The sequence below is a fragment of the Macaca fascicularis genome, chromosome 15 (genome assembly GCF_037993035.2).
Source record: "Macaca fascicularis isolate 582-1 chromosome 15, T2T-MFA8v1.1".
NCBI classification, from domain to species: Eukaryota; Metazoa; Chordata; class Mammalia; order Primates; family Cercopithecidae; genus Macaca; species Macaca fascicularis.
The window spans coordinates 16,809,580-16,834,459 of NC_088389.1; the positions used below are offsets into that span (position 1 = coordinate 16,809,580).

At 52.9% G+C, this 24,880-nt stretch overlaps 1 protein-coding gene across 34 annotated transcripts in view; it reads right to left on the minus strand.

The window, feature by feature from the left end:
- RALGPS1 (Ral GEF with PH domain and SH3 binding motif 1) overlaps positions 1–24,880 on the minus strand; it is a 309,728-nt gene that overhangs the window by 24,811 nt on the left and 260,037 nt on the right. For 17 of the 34 annotated variants that reach the window (XM_045372651.2, XM_074016520.1, XM_045372644.2 and 14 more), the window contains 4 exons: positions 24,694–24,761; positions 4,421–4,547; positions 2,926–3,083; positions 510–561 (listed from right to left, as the gene is read on the minus strand). In XM_045372651.2, coding sequence (XP_045228586.1) covers positions 510–561; positions 2,926–3,083; positions 4,421–4,547; positions 24,694–24,761 — 405 coding nt within the window. Of the gene's footprint in view, positions 1–509; positions 562–922; positions 1,001–2,925; positions 3,084–4,420; positions 4,548–22,364; positions 22,874–24,693; positions 24,762–24,880 lie in introns of those variants that run through there. The other 17 variants (XM_074016522.1, XM_074016526.1, XM_074016524.1 and 14 more) reach the window with 4 other exon arrangements.

The window sequence follows — 24,880 nt, forward strand, 5'->3', positions numbered from 1 at the left end:
CAGGAGCCGAAGCTTGGGATCCTCAAGGGATCCTCAAGGGAGGCTGTGGCCACTTCCCTGTCACCAGTGCCTAGCAGGGTGGGGGTCAATAAATACCCAAGGCCTGAGGCCATTAGGCTGCAATATTCTCAGACCCCACCAGGCGGAGCCACATGCCCATCTCAAGACCAGGCCACTTCTTAGGCTTCCGGTTTCAAGAACCCACACTTTTGACCAAATCTACTCCCAGGCCTCCTGCAGCTGTGCCGGAGGAAGAGACTCCTGGATCAGAGGAGGTGTGGGGCTGCTCAAAGCATGGGGGCTGGGGCCCCGACACCCATCCTACTCTGCCATCCTCCCTCCTAGTCAGCCCTGCCCTGGCCAGGCTGCTGGAGGAGCCACAGAGCAGCCTCACCAAGGCCAGCATGGGGTGGGTGGGGCAGGGCCCGTCCCTGCCCGGGGCCTGTCTTCAGCTCCCTGGGCCCTGAGCACCGCCCCTGGGAGGGAGGCCATGCTGAGGCCACACTCACCTTTCCAGCCCTGAAGACATCTCTTCACTAAACTCTGAGCTCTCACTACTGCCTGGAAAAGGAACACAGGTCAATGAGCACAACAGCCTCACAGAAGAGGGGCCCGTCCTCCCGGGTCAGGCCCCTGAGCTCACAGAAGTGCCATAGAAACTGCTTCCTCACATTGGGAGCCTCGATGTACTCGAGTTTTTGCTGCTGCTTGTTCTAACTCTGCTCTGGGAGGGTCAAAGAACCACCCCATCCCACTGTTCCAGGCAGGTCCGCGACTACCTTCCCACTGCCCCCGAGGGCCGCAGCTAACTGCCCACTGGCCCGCTGGGGTCTGGGTCTTCAGGCTTTCTTCTGGGCCTGACCTGGCTCCACCACTGCCTCCCTTCTGGCCCACATGAAGCCAGGGCTAGAACAGGCCTCACCTGGTGAGGCCAAATGAGCACCTCTTCCTCTTCCACAAGGGTCAGGGCTTGACTAGACGCTGGTCACAGCGCAGGTACCTGGCATTAGACAGAAGCCTCAAGGGAGAGCCCCTGCACACCCCTGGCCAGTGGGGTCACAGAGAGGGGCTGGGTCCCACCGTTTTGCTACCTATTTCTCCTTCAGGCCTGTCCCTCTGGGCTGAATGGGTGACCCTGCTTCTCCCAGGCTCTCTAAGCCCTCTTGAAGGAGAGACTTTCTCCTGTCACCCAAGCATCCACGCGCAATGCTTCTGGACTGTCTCTCAGACCTCAGAGGCTCTGAGGTTCAGTGCTCTTTGCCTGAAAGAGCACCGAGGCCGAGCACTGGGAAAGCAGGAGGGAGGGGATCCCAGGCCCCTTGGCATCTGTCTGAGTAATGGCCCTCATCACAGAGGGGAGGACCAGCCCAGCTCCCAACAGGGCACATGCACACATGGCCACTTAATCAGGGCTTTTGGCCCCAAACAGAAAACCAGTTTCAATTCCCCAACTTGAGGAGCCGGGAACCAAACAACCTTGTGATCTCCTGTCTGGACGCTGGACAGCTCTGCATCTGACTCCGTTTTCTGTCTCAGGAAGAGCAAGGCCTGGACTCAGACACAGCTCAGAAAGTTTTCTGGACATAAAACAGCTGTTCTGCTGAGTGCTGTTGGGCCGGCATTCCCCAGAGGGCATTCCTCAGAACCCAGTCCCATTCCAAGGAAGAGGGTCCCATGACCAAAGAATGTGGACACTGTGGACTCTGATGCCTTCTTAGAGGACTCCTCCCACCCACCAGCACAGCCGCATCTCTGGGAAGAAATCTGCACACCTTTGCTCAGCCCAGCCTTTCCCCACGCATGACCTGGAACTCTTCTCCCAAGGCGCACCTCAGAACCCTGGACACATTGTCCTGAGCCGTCGTATAACCCTGATTGGCTCCAAACAGGATGACCTCCTCTGAGGACAGAGGCAGACACAGAACATGCTTGTCAGAATTCCAGGGCGTGGGAGACGGCGACCCCTGGACTCATATTGCCCACGCCCTCTGAGACTGACTTGCTTTCACAGGGACGTGGGAGTGATTCCTGCCTGTTTCTCCTGTCCCCTCCCGCCCCCTGCCCTGGGCCCTCTGCCCTGCAGTCCTCACAAAATCAACTCCCAGCTCGGCAACTGGTCTAACCACCAGCTGTGGGAGGACTCCCTGCTAAGGGAAGCTGACAGACACACAGACACACAGACCACAAAGGCATAGGCACACTGAAAGGCAACGGGCACCAGAGAGAGCACTGGCCTGATGGCAGTATTAACAGGATGGTGCCCACCTGTCTCAGCTGACCTGGGCACTGCAGGGGTACGGACCTACAACCAGAGCTCAACACCAGCCTGAGTCCTAATGTCAAGTTCTTCCTATCCCAGCCTCAGCAGCACAATTTCTGTCTCTTCTGTTGCCATAGCACCATGTCTGGCTGACACTCAGTGATGCAATTTCATCCCTGAACATCAGCTTTTCATCCTCCCTCCTTCTAGCTCCCATTGTGAAGACAAGTACGCAGTGAGAACCCTGTAGCCACCCAGCTACCCTCCCTGGCAGCCTCTCCTGCTTTGCCCTGCAGGGCCCTGTGGGTCATGATCCCTTAGGGACAGAAGCCTGACTGTGGTCCAGTCTGGTCTAGGGAGTTGCCAGCCAGTAGCAGCTGGTCTTAGGAAAGGGTTTGGCTGCTTTTTCTACCTGCCTGCCATGCCACCAGCAGGATGACGACAGATCCAGGGCTCTTCATGAAGCCCACGAGGCTAGGAGACAAGGGTTTCCCTGGCTCTGGGTGGTTCCTGCAGGCAGCCACCTCTGTAGGGAGGTGAGGGGCCACTGGGTCCCCCAGAATGATAGCGCCACTGGGCATGGCACAGTGACACAGAGACAGACACGGAGCACACACTGGGCCTACAGCCCACCAGCCTATCATGTGCAGGCCGGAGACGCTTACCTAGGGAGAGTCCATTGGTGACAGCAGAGGAGGAGGTCAGGGCCAGGCCCCTTCGGGGGCTGCGGGACTCTAGGACACTGTCGTCCAGTAGGTGCCTTGCTTTCTCCGATGGGAATGTCGCACTTTTACTCTCAACTACACTCAACTGACACATCATACTGGAAAACGGAAAGGAAGAAAGAAGGCAAAGCTCCTTATCTATGGAGTGACAGTGGTTACACCTGCCTGGGGGCCAGAGCAGATGGTGCAGCTGCAGGAAAAAGGCCTCCACCCAGAGCCATGGTGTAGCCCAGGCTCTGTCCTCTCTCATGCCATGACCTTGGGCAAGTCACATCCTTTCTCTGAGCCTCAGTTTCTCCATCCATCCAATGGGGATAACGATACTTGCCCTGCCTGTCTCCCAGGTGGCTATGAGGCTCGAGTGAGCAGATGCTGCTTCTGAGTGATGAGGCCGCACAGGTGAGTGGCAGTGGGCCTGTGGCCAGGATGTCTGCTCCTGGAGTCACACGCACCTGGTCCAGGCCCTTGCTCCAATGTTTTTCCACCATTGCAAGGAACTTCACCTTGTTGAACCTCATTAGACTCATTCTCAAAATATGTAATAATAGCACCCACCTCAGAGGCCTGCATGGGGACTCAGGGAGATCATGCTTGACAGGCATGTGCAGAGTGTCTAGCACAGAGGGCTGCTTAACACTCAGAGAGCAACTCTTTCTCCTCCAGCCTTGGAGCTCCTCCAGGACCTGCCTGGGCTGGGCTGAGGCTTGTGCCTTGGAAGTGGTAGATAGGTAGGTAGGTAGGTAGGTAGATAGGTAGGTAGGTAGGTAGGTAGATAGGTAGGTAGGGAAGGAGGAAGGGAGGGAGGGAGGGAAGAAGGAAGGAAAGGAAGGAAGGAGGAAGGGAGGGAGGGAGGGAAGAAGGGAGGAAAGGAAGGAAGAAAGGAAGGAAGGAAGGAAGGGACTCATCTGTTCGGAAGCCTCTGCCTAATGCCCTGGAGACACAGGAACAGTTGCCCCAGCCATGCCGAGGATTCACGCATGTCCCCCAGCTATTGGGCCCCACAGGGCTGATGAGCCAGCAGGTTCACTGCTCTGTAGGCAGATACCATGAGAAACTGAACACCGCCCTGGATGACAATCACTGGTGTCCACTGGACTTTGGGGTTTTTCCATGAGTCATTAACTGGGCTTGGGCAAATTCTCTGGAATGTCACTGCTACTTCCCTGCCCTTCCCTGCACCCTTCCTCCATCAGCTGCTGAGCCTGAGACACCTGTCAGCGGTGTGGAGTCAGTGCTGCCACAGTGCCCCTCAGCTCTTCCCAAGCTCACACCAGCCTCAGGAAAGTGCACTGGCCAGGATTCCAAGGGCTCTCATCAGCAACTCCCAGAACAGGGCAGGGGAGGGACCCAGTCAGCAAGTGTTTCCCTGCACTGTGCCCAGGCCCACGTGCAGGACGGTCTGAAGCCCGGGGGGAGGGCTTGCTCAGTCACCCACTTGTTGCCTAAGCTGTGGCTCTTCCTGTGTCTGGGGACTGGAGGTGTGGGGAGGCTGCCAGCAACAGACGTATCAGGACAGGTGGGCCTCCGGCTGAACCTCGCAGAACCAGAGCCAGCAGAGGGACCTGCAAACAGAGCAGAGAGAGCAACAACAGGGGTTATGATGGGAGGGTGAGGGGCTGCGCAGGCTGGGTTGGGGTGTGGAGGCGGTCCCCGGTTTGGAGTACGGCAACTGGCCCAGCTGTCACACATGGGGCAAGGTTCATAGGAGCCCTGTAGCTTCTTACTCATTAGATATCGATCCTTCACTCTCCATACAGTAATTGACTCCCAAGGCTGACAACCAACTCTCAGGATGGTCAACGTCCTGCTGTGCATGGCACCCCCTGGCCAAAGGGAGGGCACCATGGATGGACATGGGGATAAGCAGCCTAGTCTTGGCCCTGCTTCCCCATGGCATGACTTATCCAAGGACACCCAGCTGGTGAACAGAGGTGAGACTTCAAAGTGTGTCTTCTAGGCCGGGTGTGGTGGCTCATGCCTGCAATCCCAGCAATTTGGGAGGCCAAGGCAGGCAGACCACCTGAGGTCAGGTGTTCGAAACCAGCCTGGCCAACATGGTGAAACCTCGTCTCTACTAAAAATATAAACATCAGCCAGGTTTGGTGGCACACACCTGTAATCCCAGCTACACGGGAGGCTGAGGCAGAAGAATCACTTGAACCCGGGAGGTGGAGGTTGCAGTGAGCCGAGATTGTGCCACTGCACTCCAGCCTGGGCGAGAGAGTGAGACTCCGTCTCAAAAAAAAAAAAAAAAAAGGCCGGGCGCGGTGGCTCACGCCTGTAATCCCAGCACTTTGGGAGGCCGAGGCGGGCGGATCACAAGGTCAGGAGATCGAGACCATCCTGGCTAACACGGTGAAACCCCGTCTCTACTAAAAATGCAAAAAAATTAGCCGGGCGAGGCGGCGGGCGCCTGTAGTCCCAGCTACTCGGGAGGCTGAGGCAGGAGAATGGCGTGAACCTGGGAGGCGGAGCTTGCAGTGAGCCGAGATCACGTCACTGCACTCCAGCCTGGGCGACTAAGCGAGACTCTGTCTCAAAAAAAAAAAAAAAAAGTGTGTCTTCTAACACCAAGTCCATTTCCTTACCTCTGAGCTCTTATACAGCTACTTTCTGGTCTCTGTGTACTCATTAAAAACAAAGGGGCAAGAGCACAGCTAGACAGATAGGGTTCAGATCTTAGGTCTTTCATGTGCTACCTGGGACCATGGATAGGTTACTGAACTTATTCCTTGAGCCTCAGTTTCCTCATCTGAAAAGTGGGAATGATTCAACTCACCTTGCAGGTGGTCAGAAGAAGTCCATGAGGTAATGTTCGCAGACTTTCATAGTTTTTAGCCTTCATACTTAATTTATTATGGTAATTATTACCATGTCCTTCTCAACCCAGTCATGGGGCTAACAGGTCACCAGAGCCAGGGAGTTAGGGGTGCAAACCTCACTGCACTCAATACACAAAGACTGAGGCCGAATCCTTCATGCTGGCCACATCTTCAGCTATGTCTGGAGGAAGGTGACCCTGGCCACCGTGGCACTCTTTAGTTTGTCTGGCTTGCGAAGGGAGATCTTTGAGGTGACTCCAAAGGCTCGCCTAGCTCTGGCTATCTGGGCCAGGCACCAGGGGTGGTTGCTGCCAGCTGAGTGCTCACTTCCCATGAATTGCCTCCTCTGCCGTCCCTTCTCCTTCCCAACCCCAATCTGCACAGGCACCTTCTCCTTCATCTGCCCCCACCAATCCCTTTATTAGGCCTTAGCCAATTTTCTTATTCTCAATAACATTCCAACATGTCACTTCTTTCCTTAGTGCCCCCAGGCAACTCCAAGACCCCAAACCTTTCCAATGCTGCCACTCTTTACTTCAGTGACAACACTGGTTGTCAGGTGGGACCTCTCTCACAGCCACCCTTGCAGTGGCCACGCACACCTCCATTCACACTGGCCTTCCTGCCAGGCCGGGGCCCATCTCTTCTCTCAGGTCCTACCCATCTCCTCTGAGAATTCACTGCCTCACTTTCCCCTTCTCTCTCTGACTCCTTCCCCCAGCCTATAGGCAAGCTCTAGTCTCTCTTTTTCTGTGAGCCAAGGTCCTTCACTGGGTCTTTTCCCAGCAAATGGAGGTCTGCGCTCCTCTAGTCACTCAGCTCTGACTTCTGTACCTAATGACACGTCCACTGACCTCCTTCTTGCCAAACCAATGAAGGCTTGTCAGCATCTCCCAGAGCCCTTAGTACCTGGTGCTTGGGGTCACTCCTTCTCAACATGCCCTCCTTCCTTGGCGGGCGCTATGCCACACTCTCCTGCTTCTCCCTGTGCCTCTTCAGTCTCTGTCACCACCTCCTCTATGAGCTCCTCCTCCTCCTCTAACACCCTTCATGCTGGAGTTGTCTACACAGGCTTCCCTCTTCAGCTCCTGTTTTTTATTTGATTGGATAGCTGATGACTCTTAAATCTTGACTACAGTCCTCTTTTCTTCTTCTTTTTTTTTTTTTTTTTTTTTTTGAGAGGGGGTTTGGCCCTGTCACCCAGATTGGAGTGCAGTAACGCTATGACGGCTCACCGCAGCCTCAACCTCCCCGGCTCACCGGCTCAAGCAACCCTCTCACCTCAGCCTCCTGAGTAGCTGGGACCACAGGACGGTGCCACCAGGCCTGGCCCAGTCCTCTTTTCTGAGCCTGAGACCCATATATCCACCTCTTGGCACTATCCCTCCATCTGCCCTTTCTTAAGATGCACCAAGTGCAGAACAGCTGAGGCTGAGCCTGCAACTCCTTCTTCTGTTTCCAGCCTCGGCTGGAGGCATTGTGTGTTACCCAGTCGCCTGGCCTGGGATGGGAGCCTGCCCTCGGCTCCTCCCACACGGCAACGTGCCTCTTCTCTCCTCCCTTCCCTCCTCACTTGCTGCACAGGCACCAGGGCCTCCAGACTCTGCACAGCCCCTCCCTGCCCGCTTCTCTTGTCACTGACTGGTCTGGGCCCCCATATTTTATTGTCTTCCTGCCTCCAGTCTGATCTTCTAAAATCTAACCCAAGCACAGCTTCACAAGTATTTGAAAAACGTGAAGCTGACCATGTCACCGCCTTGCTTGAAACCATCCATGACATGGTGTTCAAAGTTCTTCCTGACCTGGCCATTTAAGCCAATCTTAAAATCCCGATGGAGGCCAGGCACAGTGGCTCATGCCTGTAATCCCAACACTTTGGGAGGCCAAGATGGGCAGATCACGAGGTCAGGAGATCAAGACCATCCTGGCTAACATGGTGAAACTCTGTCTCTACTAGAAATAAAAAAATTAGCCGGGCATGGTGGTGGGTGCCTGTAGTCCCAGCTACTTGGGAGGCTGAGGTAGGAGAATGGCGTGAATCCAGGAGGTGGAGATTGCAGTGAGCCCATATCACGCCACTGCACTCCAGCCTGGGCGACAGAGTGAGACTCCATCTCAAAGAAAAAAAAAAAAAAATCCTGATGCAAAAGAAAAGGAATAAAGTAGCCAAGACTATTCTGAAGAAAAACAGTGCAAGACTTGCCCTACTGGATGGCAGAACAAAACCTAAAGCAGTAGTATTTAAACAGTGTGGTACTAGGCATGGATGCAGACACAGTTCAGTGACTACAAACTGAGAGCCCGACCTGCTTCCTGATGGTGGTGGCATTACCAGTCAGTGGGGAAAGGAGGAACTTTTCAGGATGGGGGCAAAACCACTGGGTTTCATGCGGAAAAAGACAAAATTAGAGTCCTGCCTTATGTTAAGCAAGTGGATTAATGTGACAAATGTGAAACGCAAAACTACTGGGAAAAAAATAGGAGACAACCATTATAATCTTGCAGAAAGGGAAGAAAGAAAAAACACAAATCCTAAAGGAAAAGGTGAATAAATCTGACAACATTTAAATGTCTGTACCAAAACAACCAACCAAAAATGACATCAAAATCAGTGTTAAAAGGTGAGTCATAGTGTGGGAGAAGGTATGTGTCACCCCTAAACCAACACAGGATTAGCTTTCAGATATACAGAGAACTTCAAATATCTTTAAGAATGGGCAAACCACACAGAGAGAACAAGCAAAAGATATGAAAGGCATATCCAAGGAACAGAATCTCCAAATGGCCAGTAACAATAAGGAAAGACGCTTAACCCCACTGGTAATAATGGAAATGCAAATGAGAGCAAAAGGAGGTATCTATTTATTCCAACAGATGGTAAAAAACAATAAAAAATTTAGCTTGACAATGTATTGCATTGGCAGAGGTGGAGGAACAGGAACTCTAGTTTGGGGCTTATATGCAGGTAAAATATTTGGAAAGCAATGAGCAATGCTGAATAAAGGAAGATTCCCCGCCTTTTATACCTGGTGATTCTAATTTAGGTTTTTACTCTAGAGAAACTCTTGCATATATACATGGGGAGCCACATATACGAGGATGCTCAAGGTGGCATTGTGCGTCATTGCAAAAAAGCTGAAACAAGCTACATGCCCATCAGTAGGGAAATAGATACATGAGCTGTGGTTTATTTAGTCAACAAATTTTACAAAGAGAAGACGACACTGCATCTACAGGTATCAATATAGATAAATCGTAAAAACTTAAGTTTCAGCTTGGGCAATATAGTGAAATCCCATCTCTAAAAAAAAAATACAAAACCTAGCCCAGTATGGTGGTGTGCACCTGCAGTCGCAGCTACTCAGGAGGCTGAGGTGGGAGGACTGCTTGAACCCAGGAGGTGGAGGTTGAAGTGAGCTGATAACATGCCACTGCACTCCAGCCTGGACAACTGAGTGAGACCTTGTCTCAAAAAACAAACAAACAAACAAACAAACCCCAAAACTTATGTTAAGTAGAGAGAGTAAGTTGTAAAATAATGTTTATGGCATTATGCCACTTAGGTCAAATTTTTAAAACACACAAAACAACAGTATATATGTTTACACATAAGTATGCAGTAAAACGCAAAACCTGCACAAGAATAATGCAAATCAGCACAGCAGTTACCTGTAAGGAGGAAAGGGAAATGATGCAGGATGGGGGTAAGGGGCCTTCCCTCCATCTGTAGTATTATTACTTAAAGAAATATGTGGTGAACCTGGCAAAATGTTAACTGCTGCTAAATACGGATGGTGGGGACAATGGGTATTCCCTATGCATTAACTATTTCATTATTTAAAGTGAGACTACTTTAAAAATAGTGGTCACCTACTCTGTGCCAGGTGCTGTGCTGGAATCTCCATCTGCCCGTCCAGATTTGTCCTCCACCCTTCTCCACCCTGTGCCATGGACCAGCGGGCTGCACATGGGGCTAGGTCAGTGGGCTCCCTGGCTCCCTCTGGCTCCTCACTGGCTTAGGCTGATGGGGAGCAGGCTGGGGCACTGCCTCCTCTGGCTCCCTCCCGGCGGAGTCACTCCTGAGAGGTGGCAGTCTGTTTCTAACCCTGGGGTACTGAGCTGTCCTTTGGGGTCCCCATACTCTGCCCACATCTTTGTAAATACCCCATTCTGAAACTCTCTTCCAACCACCCAACTTGAGTGTGTCATTTGTGTTTGCCTTGACCCTGTAGTGCCTTCACATTTAGTCCACACAGCACTCCTCTGAGGTCTATATTATTAGCTTCAACTTGCAAGTAGAGTAGTAGAAGCTCAGTGGGTAGGCATCAAGCATGTGTCTAGGACCTGGCTGGCGATGGGGTTAGGTTCAAGTCTAGGCCTTGTGAGTGCATGGAGCAGACACCTGGGACCACCTGCCAGGCACCTTCTCAGGAAGCACATTCTCCTCCCACTGATGTAGACAGGGGAGGCAATGCCAGTCCAAAGCGGCCTTGCCTGTGGCCCCAGCTGATGGGTCTACGAGTGGACACCCTCCCCAGGACTTTTGGATTTGAGCCTAGAAAGCATTAGAGGACAATCTCTGTTTGATGAATGAGAAATAAGGATGGCCATGTTTCCCTGCTTGTGGTGAGGGAATCTGATCTGTGGTGACAGAAAAGGAAAGTAACCTCACTGAGTGAGGCCACAAAGCAAGGTGGAAGAGAGGTCTGTTTCAGTTGTTCCTGACACCCAGTGTATCCCTGGCCTGGCTGTTCAGCCCTCCTTGGTTTCTGTGAGCCAATGGTTCCTTTTTCTTTTTTTTTTTTGGAGACAGTCTTGCTCTGTCACCCAGGCTGGAGTGCAGTGGTGCCATCTTGGCTCTCTGCAACCTCCACCTCCTGCATTCAAGTGACTCTCATGCCTTAACCTCCCAAGTAGCTGGGATTACAGGCAAACGCCACAATGCCTGACTACATTTTTTTTTTTTTTTTTGTATTTTTAGTAGAGACAGGTTTCTTTAGTAGAGACGAGGTTTTGAGACCCTGTTGGCCAGGCTGGTCTCAAGCTCCTGGCCTCAAGTGATCCACTGATCTCAGGCTCCCAGCCGGAATTGCAGGCATGAGCCACTGCACCCAACCCAATGGTTCTTCTTTTGGTTGAAGTCAGCCAGTCTGTCTTTGTTGCTGCAGTTCAAAGAACCTTAACAAAGAGACCCCACCACCCGACACTGACTCTTGGCGCAGCTGCCTAAATAAATTAGCTTGATGGCAGGAGAGAGGGGAGGCTCTCTGAGGCCCCAGTTCCTGCTTTTCAGATGGCATCTCAAGAACAGGATCTGACAAACCAAGCCACAATAATGGAACTGGAGAGGTGTGACTCTAAAGCAAAGGTTCTTGGCCGAGACTTCACAAACCCAGGAGAGGTGTATGGAAGGCCTTTGAGGTGTACAGAGGACTGAAAGTGCAGCTAAGCTTTTGTATGTGTGCATTTTCCTGGCAAGGGATTCCATGTGGTCATCAGCTTCTCTGAGGCTTGGGAGGATCACGAGGTCAGGAGTTCAAGACCAGCCTGGTCAATATGGCGAAACCGTCTCTACTAAAAAATACAAAAAATCAGCCAGGCATGGTGGCACACGCCTATAGTCCCAGCTACTCAGAAGGCTGAGGCAGGAGAATCACCTGAACCCGGGAGATGGAGGTTGCAGTGAGCTGAGATTGCGCCACTGCACTCCAGCCTGGGTAACAAAGTGAGACTCCATCTCAAAAAAAAAAAAAAAAAAGAGGCTCTAATTCTTAACCAAAGAATGTATCAGAACCATCTGGACAGAGTGTTAGAAATGGAGTTTCTTGGGCCCACCCCTGGAGACTGATTTTGTGGGCCACAGGTGGGTCTGGGCATTGCCGTCAGCCAAAGCTCTCCAGGTGATGCGGCTGTGCAGCCCGGGGAAGAAACTCTGCTCGAAGCGCTGCAATGCAGGCAGGCTCTGTTCCGAAAGAAACATCTCGTGCAGTTGTCCCAGAGAGGAAAAGGAAGAATGAAAACCATCCTGCTTTGTTTTGGTTTTGCACATATTGCTCAAGAAACGAATCCATGTAGAGGGTGGATCTTGCCTTGTTTATCAGCAGCCGTGTGCAAGGGATTACAGTCTCACTGCCTGAGTCACTCTGGCTCCCACCCTGACTCAGAAAAGTGTTTTCTGAAGGTCAAATTGCATTGCTCCTCCCTTGTGGTTTGGAGTGGACTCCAAGGCTACCTGGTGTTGTGGTAGTAACAATCATGATGACAATTACAACCTAATGAGATGCACCCGGCGCCGTGCTCTGTACCTGTGCCACAACACTTGAGGTGGAAACTCTTAGTAGCCCCATTTTACAGATCCGAAAGTGGGGCTTACAGAGCTACAACACGCTGGAGGCAGGACTTGATCCCAGGTGTGCGGCACTCTTGTGGTGGCTGGGGAGGAAGGCTAACTGTTCAGAGGTCAGGTGCTGGTCAGAACACGAGGAGGGAGGAACACGGTGGCCGTATCTGAAGTGATCTAGTAAACAGGAGACACTTCCTCCAGGAAGTCTGTAGTGGGTAAGACCCAGTTACTACCCTTGAGGAAAGGAAGGTGATGGGAATTAGCATCTATTATGCACTGTGTGCCAGACTTGAGTAAACACTTCAAAGTCCTGTTCTTTGACTCCTATGAGGTTAGTAACTTTTATCACCGCCATTTTAAAGGAAGGCTCAGAGGCACTCTGCAGTCACACAGTTGGAAGCTCCAAGTCTCTTCTGGTAACTTCTTTTGGCCCTTCCTGTTCACTCCTGCCTGACTCCTTTTCCCATCTGTCTCCATGTGCTTCCTGCCTCTAGCTCCGATTCCCATGCTCAGTCTCTCCCAAACCCACTGGACTTGCCCTTGGTCTCTTCCATTCAATTCTTGACTCTCCCTGCAGGACTAGGCCTGGATCTGCCCCCTCTTCTTTCGGCTATGGATGGCCCTGGGAGGCATGCCTGGCCTCAGATGTCCCTTGACCCAACTGGAGGAAGGGTGGGGGGCCCAGCAGAAGAGCCTGCAGCTTCCCTGGGCGCCGTTTCAAAGCTGATGCTGCTCCCCCTGCTCTGGGTCTCAGCTCCTCCCCTCTTCTGCATTGTTGACCAACAGCCTGGGTCTGACGCGGAAGCAGAAGAATTCCCATTCAACTGGGCCCCAGGGATGGGGGGCCTCTCTGCCAGTAAATGACACCCTCTGCTACTGAAAGGCCTCATGTGCTTGCCCTGCCAAGCCTGGGGTGGCCACCACGTGACAGCACCAGGGACACGTGTCTTCTGGGACCGCTTGTGAGCTGGGTGGCTGGCAAGTTTGTTTCTCCATGTCTCGGGGCAGGGGCAAGGGTGTGGGTGGTCATAATGCACCAGGGCTCTGGGCTGGCTGAGCAGAGTACAGTTCCTGCTGCCAGCCCCGATATGGCACGGACAGCTGGAAAAACTGACCATGTGGCTTGACTATCTCAGAGGATTGCTCCGTTTTTCCTCAGCATAATTTTTCCATGAATAATCTTTAAAGCTCTTTAAGTGGCTGTTTCTTTAGCAGTTTTATTGGAACATATGAGAACTGACAGTCTCTGTGGGGAACAAGATATCATGTTGAAAAAAAATCTGGTTTTCATTACATTTCTTTCAAGAAAGCAACAGGCTGCCCAACAGACCACTCATTGATTGGAAGAGAAAGGAGCCCGGAGCCTCTGAACAATGGCCTTGGAGTGGACAGGATGATGAAGAGTGACGGCAAAGACTCAGGATCTGAAGGCACACAGGCCTGGGCCCCCACCTGTGTCTGCCACTTGCAGGCTAAGTGACCTTGGGCAAGTCACCTCACACCTCTGAACCTGAATTCTACATCTGCGAAACAGGAATGGTGACCCTGACTGACAGCCTCCCTGTGAGGAATAAACCATACAGCATCCCTCCCTCCTTCATGTGACCAACTTTTCCTGAGCCCTGACCTTGGGCCTGCCCCCGGGGCAGGAGCCGGAGATACTACACTGGATTAGAAAGATGAGTTTCTAGTCAAGTGTGGGAGAGAGAGAAGTAGCCAGGTCATTAGACCAGGAGAGACATCTACTTTTACATGAGAATAGTAACAATAAAAAATACGGTAAAGGCAACAACTATACCAATAATATAACTACAACAATAACGATGGTAATAATGACAGTAGCTAATGTTTACTGAGCATCTACAAAGTGCCAGGAACTGTGATAAATGCTTAGTACACCTGATCTTATTTAAGCCTCACATTAACACTGCCATGCAAGTACTGTTGCCATCTTACTTTTAGGATGTAGAACTGGACGAGGGAAGAGTTCAGGAACTTGCCCGGGTGAGCAGTCAGTGAACAGGATAGCCCTGAGCACGGTGCACGTGAGAACACAGAGGGGACCCCTGGAGGGTCTGATGTCCAGGCAGGTGCAAGAGCTCCAGCAGGAGCAGTGATGGATGCAGACAGAAGAGCATGTGCACAGACTCGGGGTGACAGAGAGCCGGGCCTTTGAAGAAGCCTGGAGTTCAATGAGGGGAAGGTGTAGAGATTTTTAGGAAGGGGCACTGATGCATTCAGATGTGTACCCTAGAAAGTTTGCTTTGGTTGGAGAGCAACTGGATGTTGCTTGACACCAAGACTTGACACCACAGGCTGGGGGTATGAAGGGAGGGGGACTTGAGGTGACCGTCAGTGGAGTGGTATCCTTGGTACTGTCAGGTTTTGGGGACATGATGAGAAGTTCATTTTGGGATTGATGTCTGGAGGCCACTGGGTAGATGAGGAAGACATGTGTTTGGGACGGGAAGCCTCGTTCCCACGGATTTCCAGCAGCATCCAAGTGGCCTGCCTGGGACAGCACTGCCCTATTGAAGCAGCCTGGCAGCCCTGCTGCCGCTCACAGAGTCACTTTCCAAGTATCGCACATCGGAAATTAATGGGAGGCAGCTGTGGCAGAAGGGAAACTACTCAGCTTGGAGTCACAAGACTTGGGTTCCAGTCCAGCCTCTGCCCCACGCTGAGCTGGGATCTCACAGTCAGGTCTCATCCTTCGGAGCCTACATTTTCTCATTGGAGAAGGGAGCTTGACAACTGTGCAACTGGGTGCTCTTGCAGGTGCACTCTGAGCCTCTGGTGCACAGGGTGACTTTTGCCTAATGTGAAGGGGGCTCAGTGTCCTCAGTGTCCCTCCTGCCCATGCTGAGAATCCGGTTCCCAAGGACTCAGGCCCTCTCCAGGTCTGCCAGACCCTGTGTCTTTCCAGGACACCGGGGCCCCTCTGCACAGAAAGTCTGTGTTGAAACCCTTCTCTGGCCAGGTTTCACAGTGGAGCCTGGGAGCTGGTCACTTTCACATTCACACACATTGTTTCTCATACATGCAGCTCTCACGAGTTCTCCCTGACAGCCAAGAGCTGTCTCACACATCACTCAGAGGGCTCAGTTCATTTCCTTTTCTTTTTTTTCTTGAGACAGGGTCTTACTCTGTCATCCAAGCTGGAGCGCAGTGGTACGATCATGGCTCCCTGCAGCCTCCACCTCCTGGGATCAAGCGATCTCGCCTAAGCCCTGAGGAGCTGGGGTTGTGGGCACGCGCCACCATGCCCAGATAATTTGTATACTTTTGTAGAGATGTAGTTTTGCCATGTTGCCCAGGCTGGTCTTAAATTCCTAGGCTCAAGCGATCCTCCTGCTTCAGCTTCCCAAAGTGCTGGGATTACAGGTGTGAGCCACTGCACCTGGTTGACCTTGATCATTTCTTTCTGCAAATGGCATCCAATCACCCATCCTAGGGCAGATTCCTAGGCCACGGGGAGCACGGAGCAGCAGATGCTGGGGCAGCGTGGAGCAGCACATGTTGGGGGAGCTGCTGGTACTCGTGAGGAGCTGGGCCGCATCCAGGCAGGGAGTTGGCCAGAGGTGGGTTTGAGTCTCACCTCTTCTGCTTGACCTTGACCTTGACGTGACAGATGGGAGACTCCAAGAACAAAGGAGATGTGAAATCCCAGAGTAATGGGCCACAACTGGCCTCCTATCCCTGGAGCTCCTCACAGAGGGCCTCTCCCGCCCATCCTTTCTGAAAATATAAACAGGCAGATAGAGTATGTTTCTGGAGAGAAGAGCATGTGCAGAGAGGGGCTACCCCTTGCCCTGGGACTCTTTTTCTACTCACACATAGTTGGGGGGAGTCTCCACAGACCCCTTGGGGAGGTTGAACTATGTCTCTAGCAGTCAGGAGACCCAAGGGAGCTGCTGTGCCTTACTCAGGCCTCACGAGGCCCAACGACTGTGCTAGAAGACAGTGGTGGCCACAGGCAGGTCTGCTGTGCTCACAGGTCTGTTAGAATGAGGCCTCCTATAGACCGAGGTGGCCCGTGTGAGGAAAGCTGGCCGAGTTGAGGGCTGGAGGGGACCCAAGCATCAGGAAGCTGGCAGTGGGCACCAGACTTTGTGGGAGGCATGGAAGGGGCTGCAGGGGTCCCCCAAATAGACTTGCATCTGCCTGGGTCAAGGGACTTGTGGAATCTCTGAAATACCCATGAAAGTGCCTGGGAGAAGAAGCAACAGCGATATCAGCTGCCAGCTAGAAGGCCCTGTGAAATGGTTTGCCCCCTCCAAATCTCATGTTGAAATGTGATTTCCAGTGTTGGAGGCAAGGCCTGGTGGGAGGTGACTGGATTGGGGGGCAGATCCCTCATGAATGGTTTAGCACCATCCCGTTGGTGATAAGTGAGTTCTCACTCAGTTCACGTGAGATCTGGTTGTTTAAAAATCTGGGACCTCCCCTCTCCTCACCCCTGGCTCTCTTGCTTCTGCTCTCACCATGTAACATGCTTGTTCATCCTTCACTTTCTGTAAGCTTCCTGAGGACCTCACCAGAAGCCAAGCAGATGTTGGTGCCAAGCTTGTAAAGCTTGCAGAACTGTGAGCCAATGAAACCTCTTTTTAAAATAAATTACTCAGCCTCAGGTATTTCTTTATGGTGATGCAAGAATGGCCTAACACAGAAAATAGGTACTAGGAGTAGGGTATGAATTAGTACATTTGCATTACTATAATGGGATACCCGAGGCTGGATAATTTACGAAGAAAAGAAGTTTAGGCTGGGCATGGTGACTCATGCCTGTAATCCCAGGACTTTGGGAGGCCAAGGTGGGCAGATCACCTGAGGTCAGGAGTTCAAGAGCAGCCTAGCCAACATAGTGAAACCCATCTCTACTAAAAATACAAAAATTAGCTGGGCATGTAATCCTAGGTACTCAGGAGGCTAAGGCAGGAGAATCACTCGAACTCAAGAGGCAGAGGTTGCAGTGAGCCCAGATCACGTCACTGCACTCCAGCCTGGGTGACAGAGCGAGACTCCGTCTTTAAAAAAAAAAAAAAAGAAAGAAAGAAAAGAGGTTTAACTGGCTCATGGTTCTACAGGCTGTAAGGAATTATGTTGCCAGCATCTGCTTCCAGTGAGGGCCTCAGGAAGCTAAGGCACAAGCCACCATGCCTGGCTAATTTTTTTTTTTTTTTTTAATTTTAACAGATGAGGTTTTGCCATTTGCTCAGGCCAGTCTCAAACTCTACTCTGGGCTCAAGCCATCTGCCTGCCTCAGCCTCCCAAAGTTCCAGGATTACAGGCGTGAACCACCACGCCTAGCCCCTAAACACAAGATTTGCAGGGGAAACATACTCTCTCTGCCCGTGTATATTTTCGGAATGGATGGGCGGGAGGGGCCCTGCATGAGGAGCTCCAGGGATAGGAGGCCAGTTGTGGCCCATTACTCTGGGATTTCACATCTCCTTTGTTCTTGGAGCCTCCCATCTCAGCAGCCTGTCACGTCAAGGTCAAGCAGAAGAGGCGAGACTCAAACTCACCTCTGGCCAACTCCCTGCCTGGATGTGGCCCATATCACCCTATGCTCCAATTACCACTGTATCCTCTCCCCCAGTTGCTGCAGGCCAAAGAGATGGAGAAAGGCCTAGGGAGGGAGAAGGGCCAAACATCCCTGCTCTCTTGCCACAAGCAGCCAGGCCTGAAGCACCCCAACTAGGCTGAGACAAGGAGATTAGACTTAATGTCAGATCAGGTTTTGAGTTCTGATTCTTACATGGAAGTTGCCTTCTGAGGACCAACTGGGGACAATGTGTGTCTCAAAAGTGACTGCAGGAAAGTCAAGGACATGCCAATGTAATGCTTACTTGCACTGTACGGATACATGGAGCTGCAGGGACAGAGCCCAGAGGCTGTCCAGAGCCTTGGACTTGGCAGCTGGTTCTGCCACTTCCTCAGTGCATGAGGCTGGGTGAGCCCCTGCATCTTCACCTGTAGAATGGGGATGACACTGGCCCCACTTCGCAGTGTCTGTGTCAGGGTCACTGAGTGAGTACATGAGAATACTTACGATGGTGCCCAGCAGAGAGTACATGCTCAGTGCAGCTCAGCTGCTATAACTGGTATTATGCAACTCCTGGAGTCTCTGTTTCCCTCCCGTGGAACAGCTGAGGTGCTGGCTTTAAAACCTATCCACAAAGTCTTTGATGCTGCTCCCATTCAGTGGTAGGGTCTACGTCCCTCTCCTTGGATCTGCAGGCCTTCGTGACTGCCCTGAGCAGCAGAGTGTGGCAGCAGTAAGGCTGCGTGACTTCTGAGGCTGGCTCATAAGGGCTCGGTGATGCAGGTTCTACCCTGCTCTCCTTGGCCATTTGCTCTGGGTGAAAGCCAGCTGCCCTGCAGGAGGCTGTTGATACTGAAGCTGCCACACTGTGAGTGGGAGGCCACAGGTAGGTGTTCCACGGCCCCCACTTGTAGCCCCAGCCCCATCTGGCAGCAAGCACTGAGCATGTGAGTGAAGATGGCTCCAGGTGACTCCAGCTCCAGCCCCAGCCCTGTTCAGCTTCCTGACCCACACAGTCTATGCATGTAATAAAATGGTTGTTTCATGCCCTTAGGTTCTGGGGTGGCTCGTGAGCGACAGCAGTACTGGTATGCTGGTGACTGCCCCAGCGGGAGCTCCCTCTGTCCCCCAACCAACTCCCCAATGTCTGGACGGCACCAGAGCCTGCTTGGGCGGCCGCGAGCTAACACTCTCAAGAGGTGAGTGTATGCCAGGCGCTGGACTAAGGGGACTTCCCCAGAGACCCTGTGAAGTATGTCTGTGTGAAGATTCCTATTCCTATTTCTCCAATAGGAAAACAGACTTAGGGGGATCAAACCAACGGCCCAAGGGCCTACAGCTAAGAACTGCTGGAGCCAGGCTCTGAACTGAGCTCTGCCTGACTCCAGAGGTGGTTTCTACCACCAGGCAATACAACAGGGAGACACACAGGTGTGTCAGAGAGCAGTCCTCACAGTGCGAGCACAGAAACCAGAGGCCAAGGCCGAAGATTTTCCTGGACTCGCGGTGCTGCCCAGGAATCTTCCGAGAAAACCTGTCAGTTGGTAAAGCCACGTGGAGGCGGGACTAACAAAATCTGGAAATGTCTTCACCAGTTCCAAAGTACACACAAACATTACTTGCCCTCTCTGGGGGTCAGCGTTCTTTATGATTTTTTTCTCTCCAGGAAAATATTAGTTCATTTATAGAAACTAAACATTACATGTGGAGGGAAAATGGAAAACGTGGCATTCTTGGCCTTTTTTTCTCCACAGACACAGAAACTGAGAAGGTTTCTCCATTTCCTTTCTCACAGCCTATTTGTTGGTATGGATCTGCCCACACATTCATTCTGCAGCGGTGGAAAGTGGGGGCCAGCTCTCTGTGGGGGGCAGGGACCATCCCAGAGACAAAGGGCAGCCTCAGCCCACAGACCATTTCGGACGTGAATCAAGGCCTCAGAGGGCGAGACCTGGGCCGCTGTCAATGCCAGGGCAGGTGGGCTGGGTAGAGGGGTAGAGGTGCGGGCGCTGCCTAGAAGAGGGCCAGAGAGACCGTCTGTCACATTGGTCTCGCCCCTACTGCCTCCTTTCAGTGTGCCCATCCTTGCCCCTGGCAGTTTTGCTGCCTGTTTCCCCCACTAAAATGTGAACTTTGGGGGGCAGGTTCTTGCCTTCTCTCACTGGGCACCTGGCTCACAGCAAGCCCTTGGCCCGGAAGTCTTGGGTGAATGAACGAATGAGCATGTCTTAAGGCCTCTCCTTGACAGGTGTGGGGGGATGTGCCTACTGGAAAGGGCACCGAGCTGAAGCCTAAACCCCCTCCTGAGGAGCCGGGGAAGCCTGCGTTCCTCCCATTCCTGGGACTGCAAGAGGCACATTCCTGTCCCTGAGTCTGGTCGGGCTCCTGCCACGCAGCTCAGTCTGGCTGCCAGGTCCAGAAAGGCCTCCCTGGAGCTGCCCCTCTGGCTCCACCTCCCCAGGACCCCAGGCTGCCCCACAGCTGCAGCAGCACCCGCTCTCTGTCTTATGAGGCTGCTAGTGGGAAGCTGGGACCCCCGAGTGTGTCTGAAGCCTTCCAGGCACTCCTCGATCCTCTGGTGATCAATGAAAACCTTCACATCCTGCTTCCAGGGCTGAAGCCAGGGATTTGGAAAATTGGTCGAAAACACTCCTATAAGCTGGGGCTCGCTCTGCTGTGGAAAACTGCCGGCATCAGCACTTCTCCCAAGGCTGTGCCGAGTCAGCAGCCGGCCCACTCTGGAGCTGCCTCCGAGGACCAGGTGCCTACAGGACCCTGTGAGGAGCTTGAAGAGTTGTGGCTGATGGAGGGATTTCTGTCCTGGGCTCTAGGAATTCTAGACTGGGCCCTTCCTCAGGGGGCTTTCAGTCTGGCAGGGCAGACAGACATAGGCAAATAAGCACACAGCTAACTGTGCCATCACTGCAGAGGGAAGCGCCACGGAGGGGCATGAGGGCCAGTTGCGGGAAGGAGCTGGGGCTAGCATGTGCCTGTAAAAACCAGATAGTAAATAGTTCAGGCTCTGCAGGCCACAGGGTCATTGTCCCAACCACTCAACTCTGCCACTGCTGCATGAAAACAGCCACAGGCAATATGTCAACCCACGAGGGGTGGCTGTGCCCATATGAAAACAGAGGGCGGATTTGTCCCCCAGTTTGCCAGGGCCTGGTTGTTACAGGGCCTGACCTGATCGGGGTGGGGGTGATAGTGGGGAGAAGGCTTCCCCGGGGCAGGGATGTTTAGATAAAAGCTGCAGGCTGATTCAGTGATGAATCACAGAATCAGGCAGAATCACAATATTGACAATTATGACAATCACATCACCACGATCAAGTTCCACCCACCACATGTGTTCTGTGCTGGGCACTGTGCTAACAACACAACCCTGTGAAGGAGGGAGACTTTATGTCCACTTTACAGATGGAGACACTGAGGCTTGGCAGTATGCTGAGTAGTCTGTTTGCACAATTCGGTTGCATTTTTTGCCCCGCCCACTTGCCACTTCTGGTCGGGGGAGGCTGCCCCCTGAGATGCATCTCCTGGACCCTTTGCCCCTAGCTTTCTACTGGATTTGGCCAAGGAAAGGCTCTGGCAGCAGACTGAGGGCTGGAGGAGAGAGAGGCCAGGGATTTCTCTCTGCTCCCTCCTGCTTCCCCCTCCCTGCCCACAGACCCTGCACAGCCAACCACCCTCCAGAACTCAGCCATCCCTGGGGTTGGTAACACTTCTTCCCCATGCCCTTCAGCCTAGGACTCCAACCTCCACAGGACCCTGGGCCGGCCCATGGGTGCCTCGCCATGCTTTACTGGTTCTGTTCATTAAAGTCTCTTCATGTGAACCATCTGGGGTCCATTCTGTCCCCTGCCAGGGCTCTGATGCTGGAGGTTGGCTGGCTTGCTGGTTTCTGCTCTCACATGGCTAATAAACAACAGAGCCAAGTAGAGGTGTGGGTGGATTGTGGGAAAGGAGGCTGTACCTGAGGAGGCTGGGCCAGGGCTGGCTCCTGGCTCCCCAGCTGACTTCCAGGACAATCAGGGGTCAAAAGAGGCCAGGAAATGCAGTGCCTCCTTTCCTGCCTCAGGGCCAAGTGAGTGACCCCATTCTTGAGGCCCCCAATTAGCACTTTTAGTTGTCTAAGACCAGCTCCAGGTCTGCAACCTCCTGGTCTTCTCCCTAACCTTAGCAGGGGGAGCCAGTGTTGCTCAGTGCAGACCTGGGCTGGGGGCTGGGGCTGAGGCTGAGGCGGAGGCAGGGCCCTGGGCTCTTCCTCAGGGAGGAGATAGTGGGGCAGATGGTGGTGAAATGAAGGGACCAGCTGGGTCAGATAGATGCCTGGAGGGGAAGAGGAAGCCTCTGTTGCCATTGCCCTGGCAGGAAGCAGCCTGCAGGCGTGCTGAATGGCTGGTGCTAGGGAGAGCCAGACTGGCAGATGAGGGCTTGGGCTGGAGGTGAGGCTGGAGGCACCAGGGAGGAGGGGGGCCCTCTGAGCCTCAGTCATGAGGCTGCAGCACCAGGACCCCCTCCATACTTGGACCAGTGTACACCAGAGGCCCACCCAGAGCTGCAGCCTGGCTCTTCATCCACCCATCTATCCACCCACCCACTCACCCATCCATCCTTCTCCTCCAAAAACCCTACGAAAATTGAGCATCTACAAAAGGCAGGCATGATGCCAGGTGTGAAGATTTAATGAGGAATGAGTCAGGCCCAGTGACCAGACAGAGAATAATGACAAGTTGTGGTGAGTGCCATAAAGAAGTCGAGAGCTGAAATAAAGGCCGCCCTGAGCCCAACAGGATGAGCAGCAGCAGACCACGAAAACGAGGGGAAGAATGTCTAAGGCTCGAGCGAGGGGCCCGGGGTGGAGAACTTCACAGAGGCCTTGCTCCTCTCAGGCAGAGGTGAGGCTAGGATGTGGCCTGTGGATGGCCAGAGCCACTAGGGAGAGGCAGAGTTGGCTCAGGCCAAGGTGAACACCACCCTGGGCCTGACCCTGGGCCCTCCCACCTCTCCCTGCTCAGTGGCTCCAGCATGGAATCAGGCAGCAAGAAGGGGCACTGGGAGGCGAGTGTTCCAGCGCTGTCTGAAGAGCAACAAGTGTGGCATGGAGACTTCTTGGCATTTAGAGAAGTCCAGGGATGTGGCTCATCCTGTACGGCTATTGAACTGAAGAGGCTGCAAAGGCCAAACAGGCCTCTTAGTCACACTAATTTGGAGGGGACTCAGAAGGACAGACCACCACTTCCATTTTGCTCCAGAATTCTGGCACTATCTCCCAAAGCAATAGGCTAGTCTTTGCTAGCATTCCTTCTGTAGCTCTAAACAACTGCTGTCTCCTACAGTCTTCTGATAGGAACCCTGCCCTGCTCCCTCCCCCTCCCCCACAGGTCAGGTGTAGGTGACTGAGCATCTAAAAGGAGCAATGCTGACCGAGGGGGAAGGTGTTCTAGAATGTCAGAGATGACAAAGTAGAGACAAGACCAGCACTAGGAGCCTTCCTTCTGGCCACCCTTGCTGGGGGCACCTGCCACATATGGAAGGCAATGGATTTGGAAGACTGCAAGAGATATTTTAATACTGGGCTTATGGAAACCCTGTGAACATCAAGTTTCCGCCAGGACTGTCTTGAGGTATAGATAACAGCATTTCCAGAGGCCTCGAGAATCAACCAGCATGTCTCTCTAAGATACCAGACCCGAGGGGTGCTGGAGGCAGGGTCCGGCTTGTACAGTGCAGCCAGGAGAGGCTGGAAAAGGCAAGCAGCCCGGAGTCCCCCCAGGAATCGGGGCAGAGCCTTACTGGGTGGGGCTCATGAGAGGCTGCCATACTGGCCCTATGGGCTCTGTGGTCCTGTGTCCACCAGGAGCTGTTACAGAGGTTGGCCTGGCACCAGAGAGTGAGGAGAGTGGCTTGAGCAGGTCAACGGGCTAGGGGAGGTGTGGCACCAGGTAGCAGCTTGCAACAGCCACCCCCTTACAAACACGGCACATCAGACTCTGAGCTGAGTGCCTTCGAAATAGTATTTTGTTTTTGACATTCCAGCGTTCCTCGGAGGAGGGTTTCATCATCCCATTTTATAGGTTTTTTTTTTTAAAAAAAAAAGAGGCCCAAAGGGGTAAGTCACTTGTCCAAGACTGCAGTGGCCTAGAACCCAGGGTGCTATGACCTACAGCACAAACCAGCGGGAGGAAGTGCTGTTGGGTTCCCCTCGATCCCTCACCCCGCTGACCTCTCCCTGGACTGCCGTGGAGATCAGCTCCTGTCACTGAGAGCCAGTTGGAATATGAGTAAAAGGTAACCATTAAATAATAACGATGAAGCAGCCAACACTGAGCGCACTTTCACAATGTTAGTGTGAGCAGAGCACTTTACAGGCAGGCATGAGCTTACTCAGGCATTACAACAACCCGAGAAGGTAAGTCCTCATATTATGTTCATTCTGTGGATGAGGCCGCTGAAGATTACAGGTAAAGCGACAAAGCCAGGAAACAGCGGAGCTCGGGCTTGACTGCAAAGCCTGGGCTCAAATCACTAGGGGACAGTGTATGTGTGTGTGTTTCACAAGTCTGATGAGCCACCTGCACCTGGTGACACCAAATATCCTGGGCATCCTCCACACCCCTCCAGGGCACACCCCTCCAAGCCTGGGCAGCAGCCCTGCTAAGGGTCCAGAGAGCCTGGAGAAGATGCTGGGGCTTTCTCTACCTTGTGTGTGCTCCCAACTTGGGGCTCTGATCCTGCCTCTCTTGGGGTTGTTCAAGCCCAGGCTCTAACACTCAGGATCTTCCAGGGAGCCCCGGCACAGGGGGGAAGCACACAAGTCCTGCATGATCAGGAGCCTGGGCAGACTGGTGCAGGAGGGCTGTGAACAGGGAGAGCTGAGTCTGCTAAGCTGCAAACTTCACTTGCCCTTGGGCTCCCCAGTCAAGGCCAACTCTGGCAGCCACAATTAGGCTATGAAGCGGGTTTGCTGCCACTCGAGGTAGCTACGATACCTGCAAGATCTTCCTTGGAAGAGACTAGTCTTGGAGAGCTGCTTCCTGGTTCGATTCTGAGCGACAGTCTGAAAACAAAGATTTTCATAAGATCAGATGGGCTCTGGTTTACCACACGGGAACCTATTTGGGGCTGGGAAAAGCTACTATAGTCACAGAAGCCAGGAATACTGTGAGATCTGCTCCA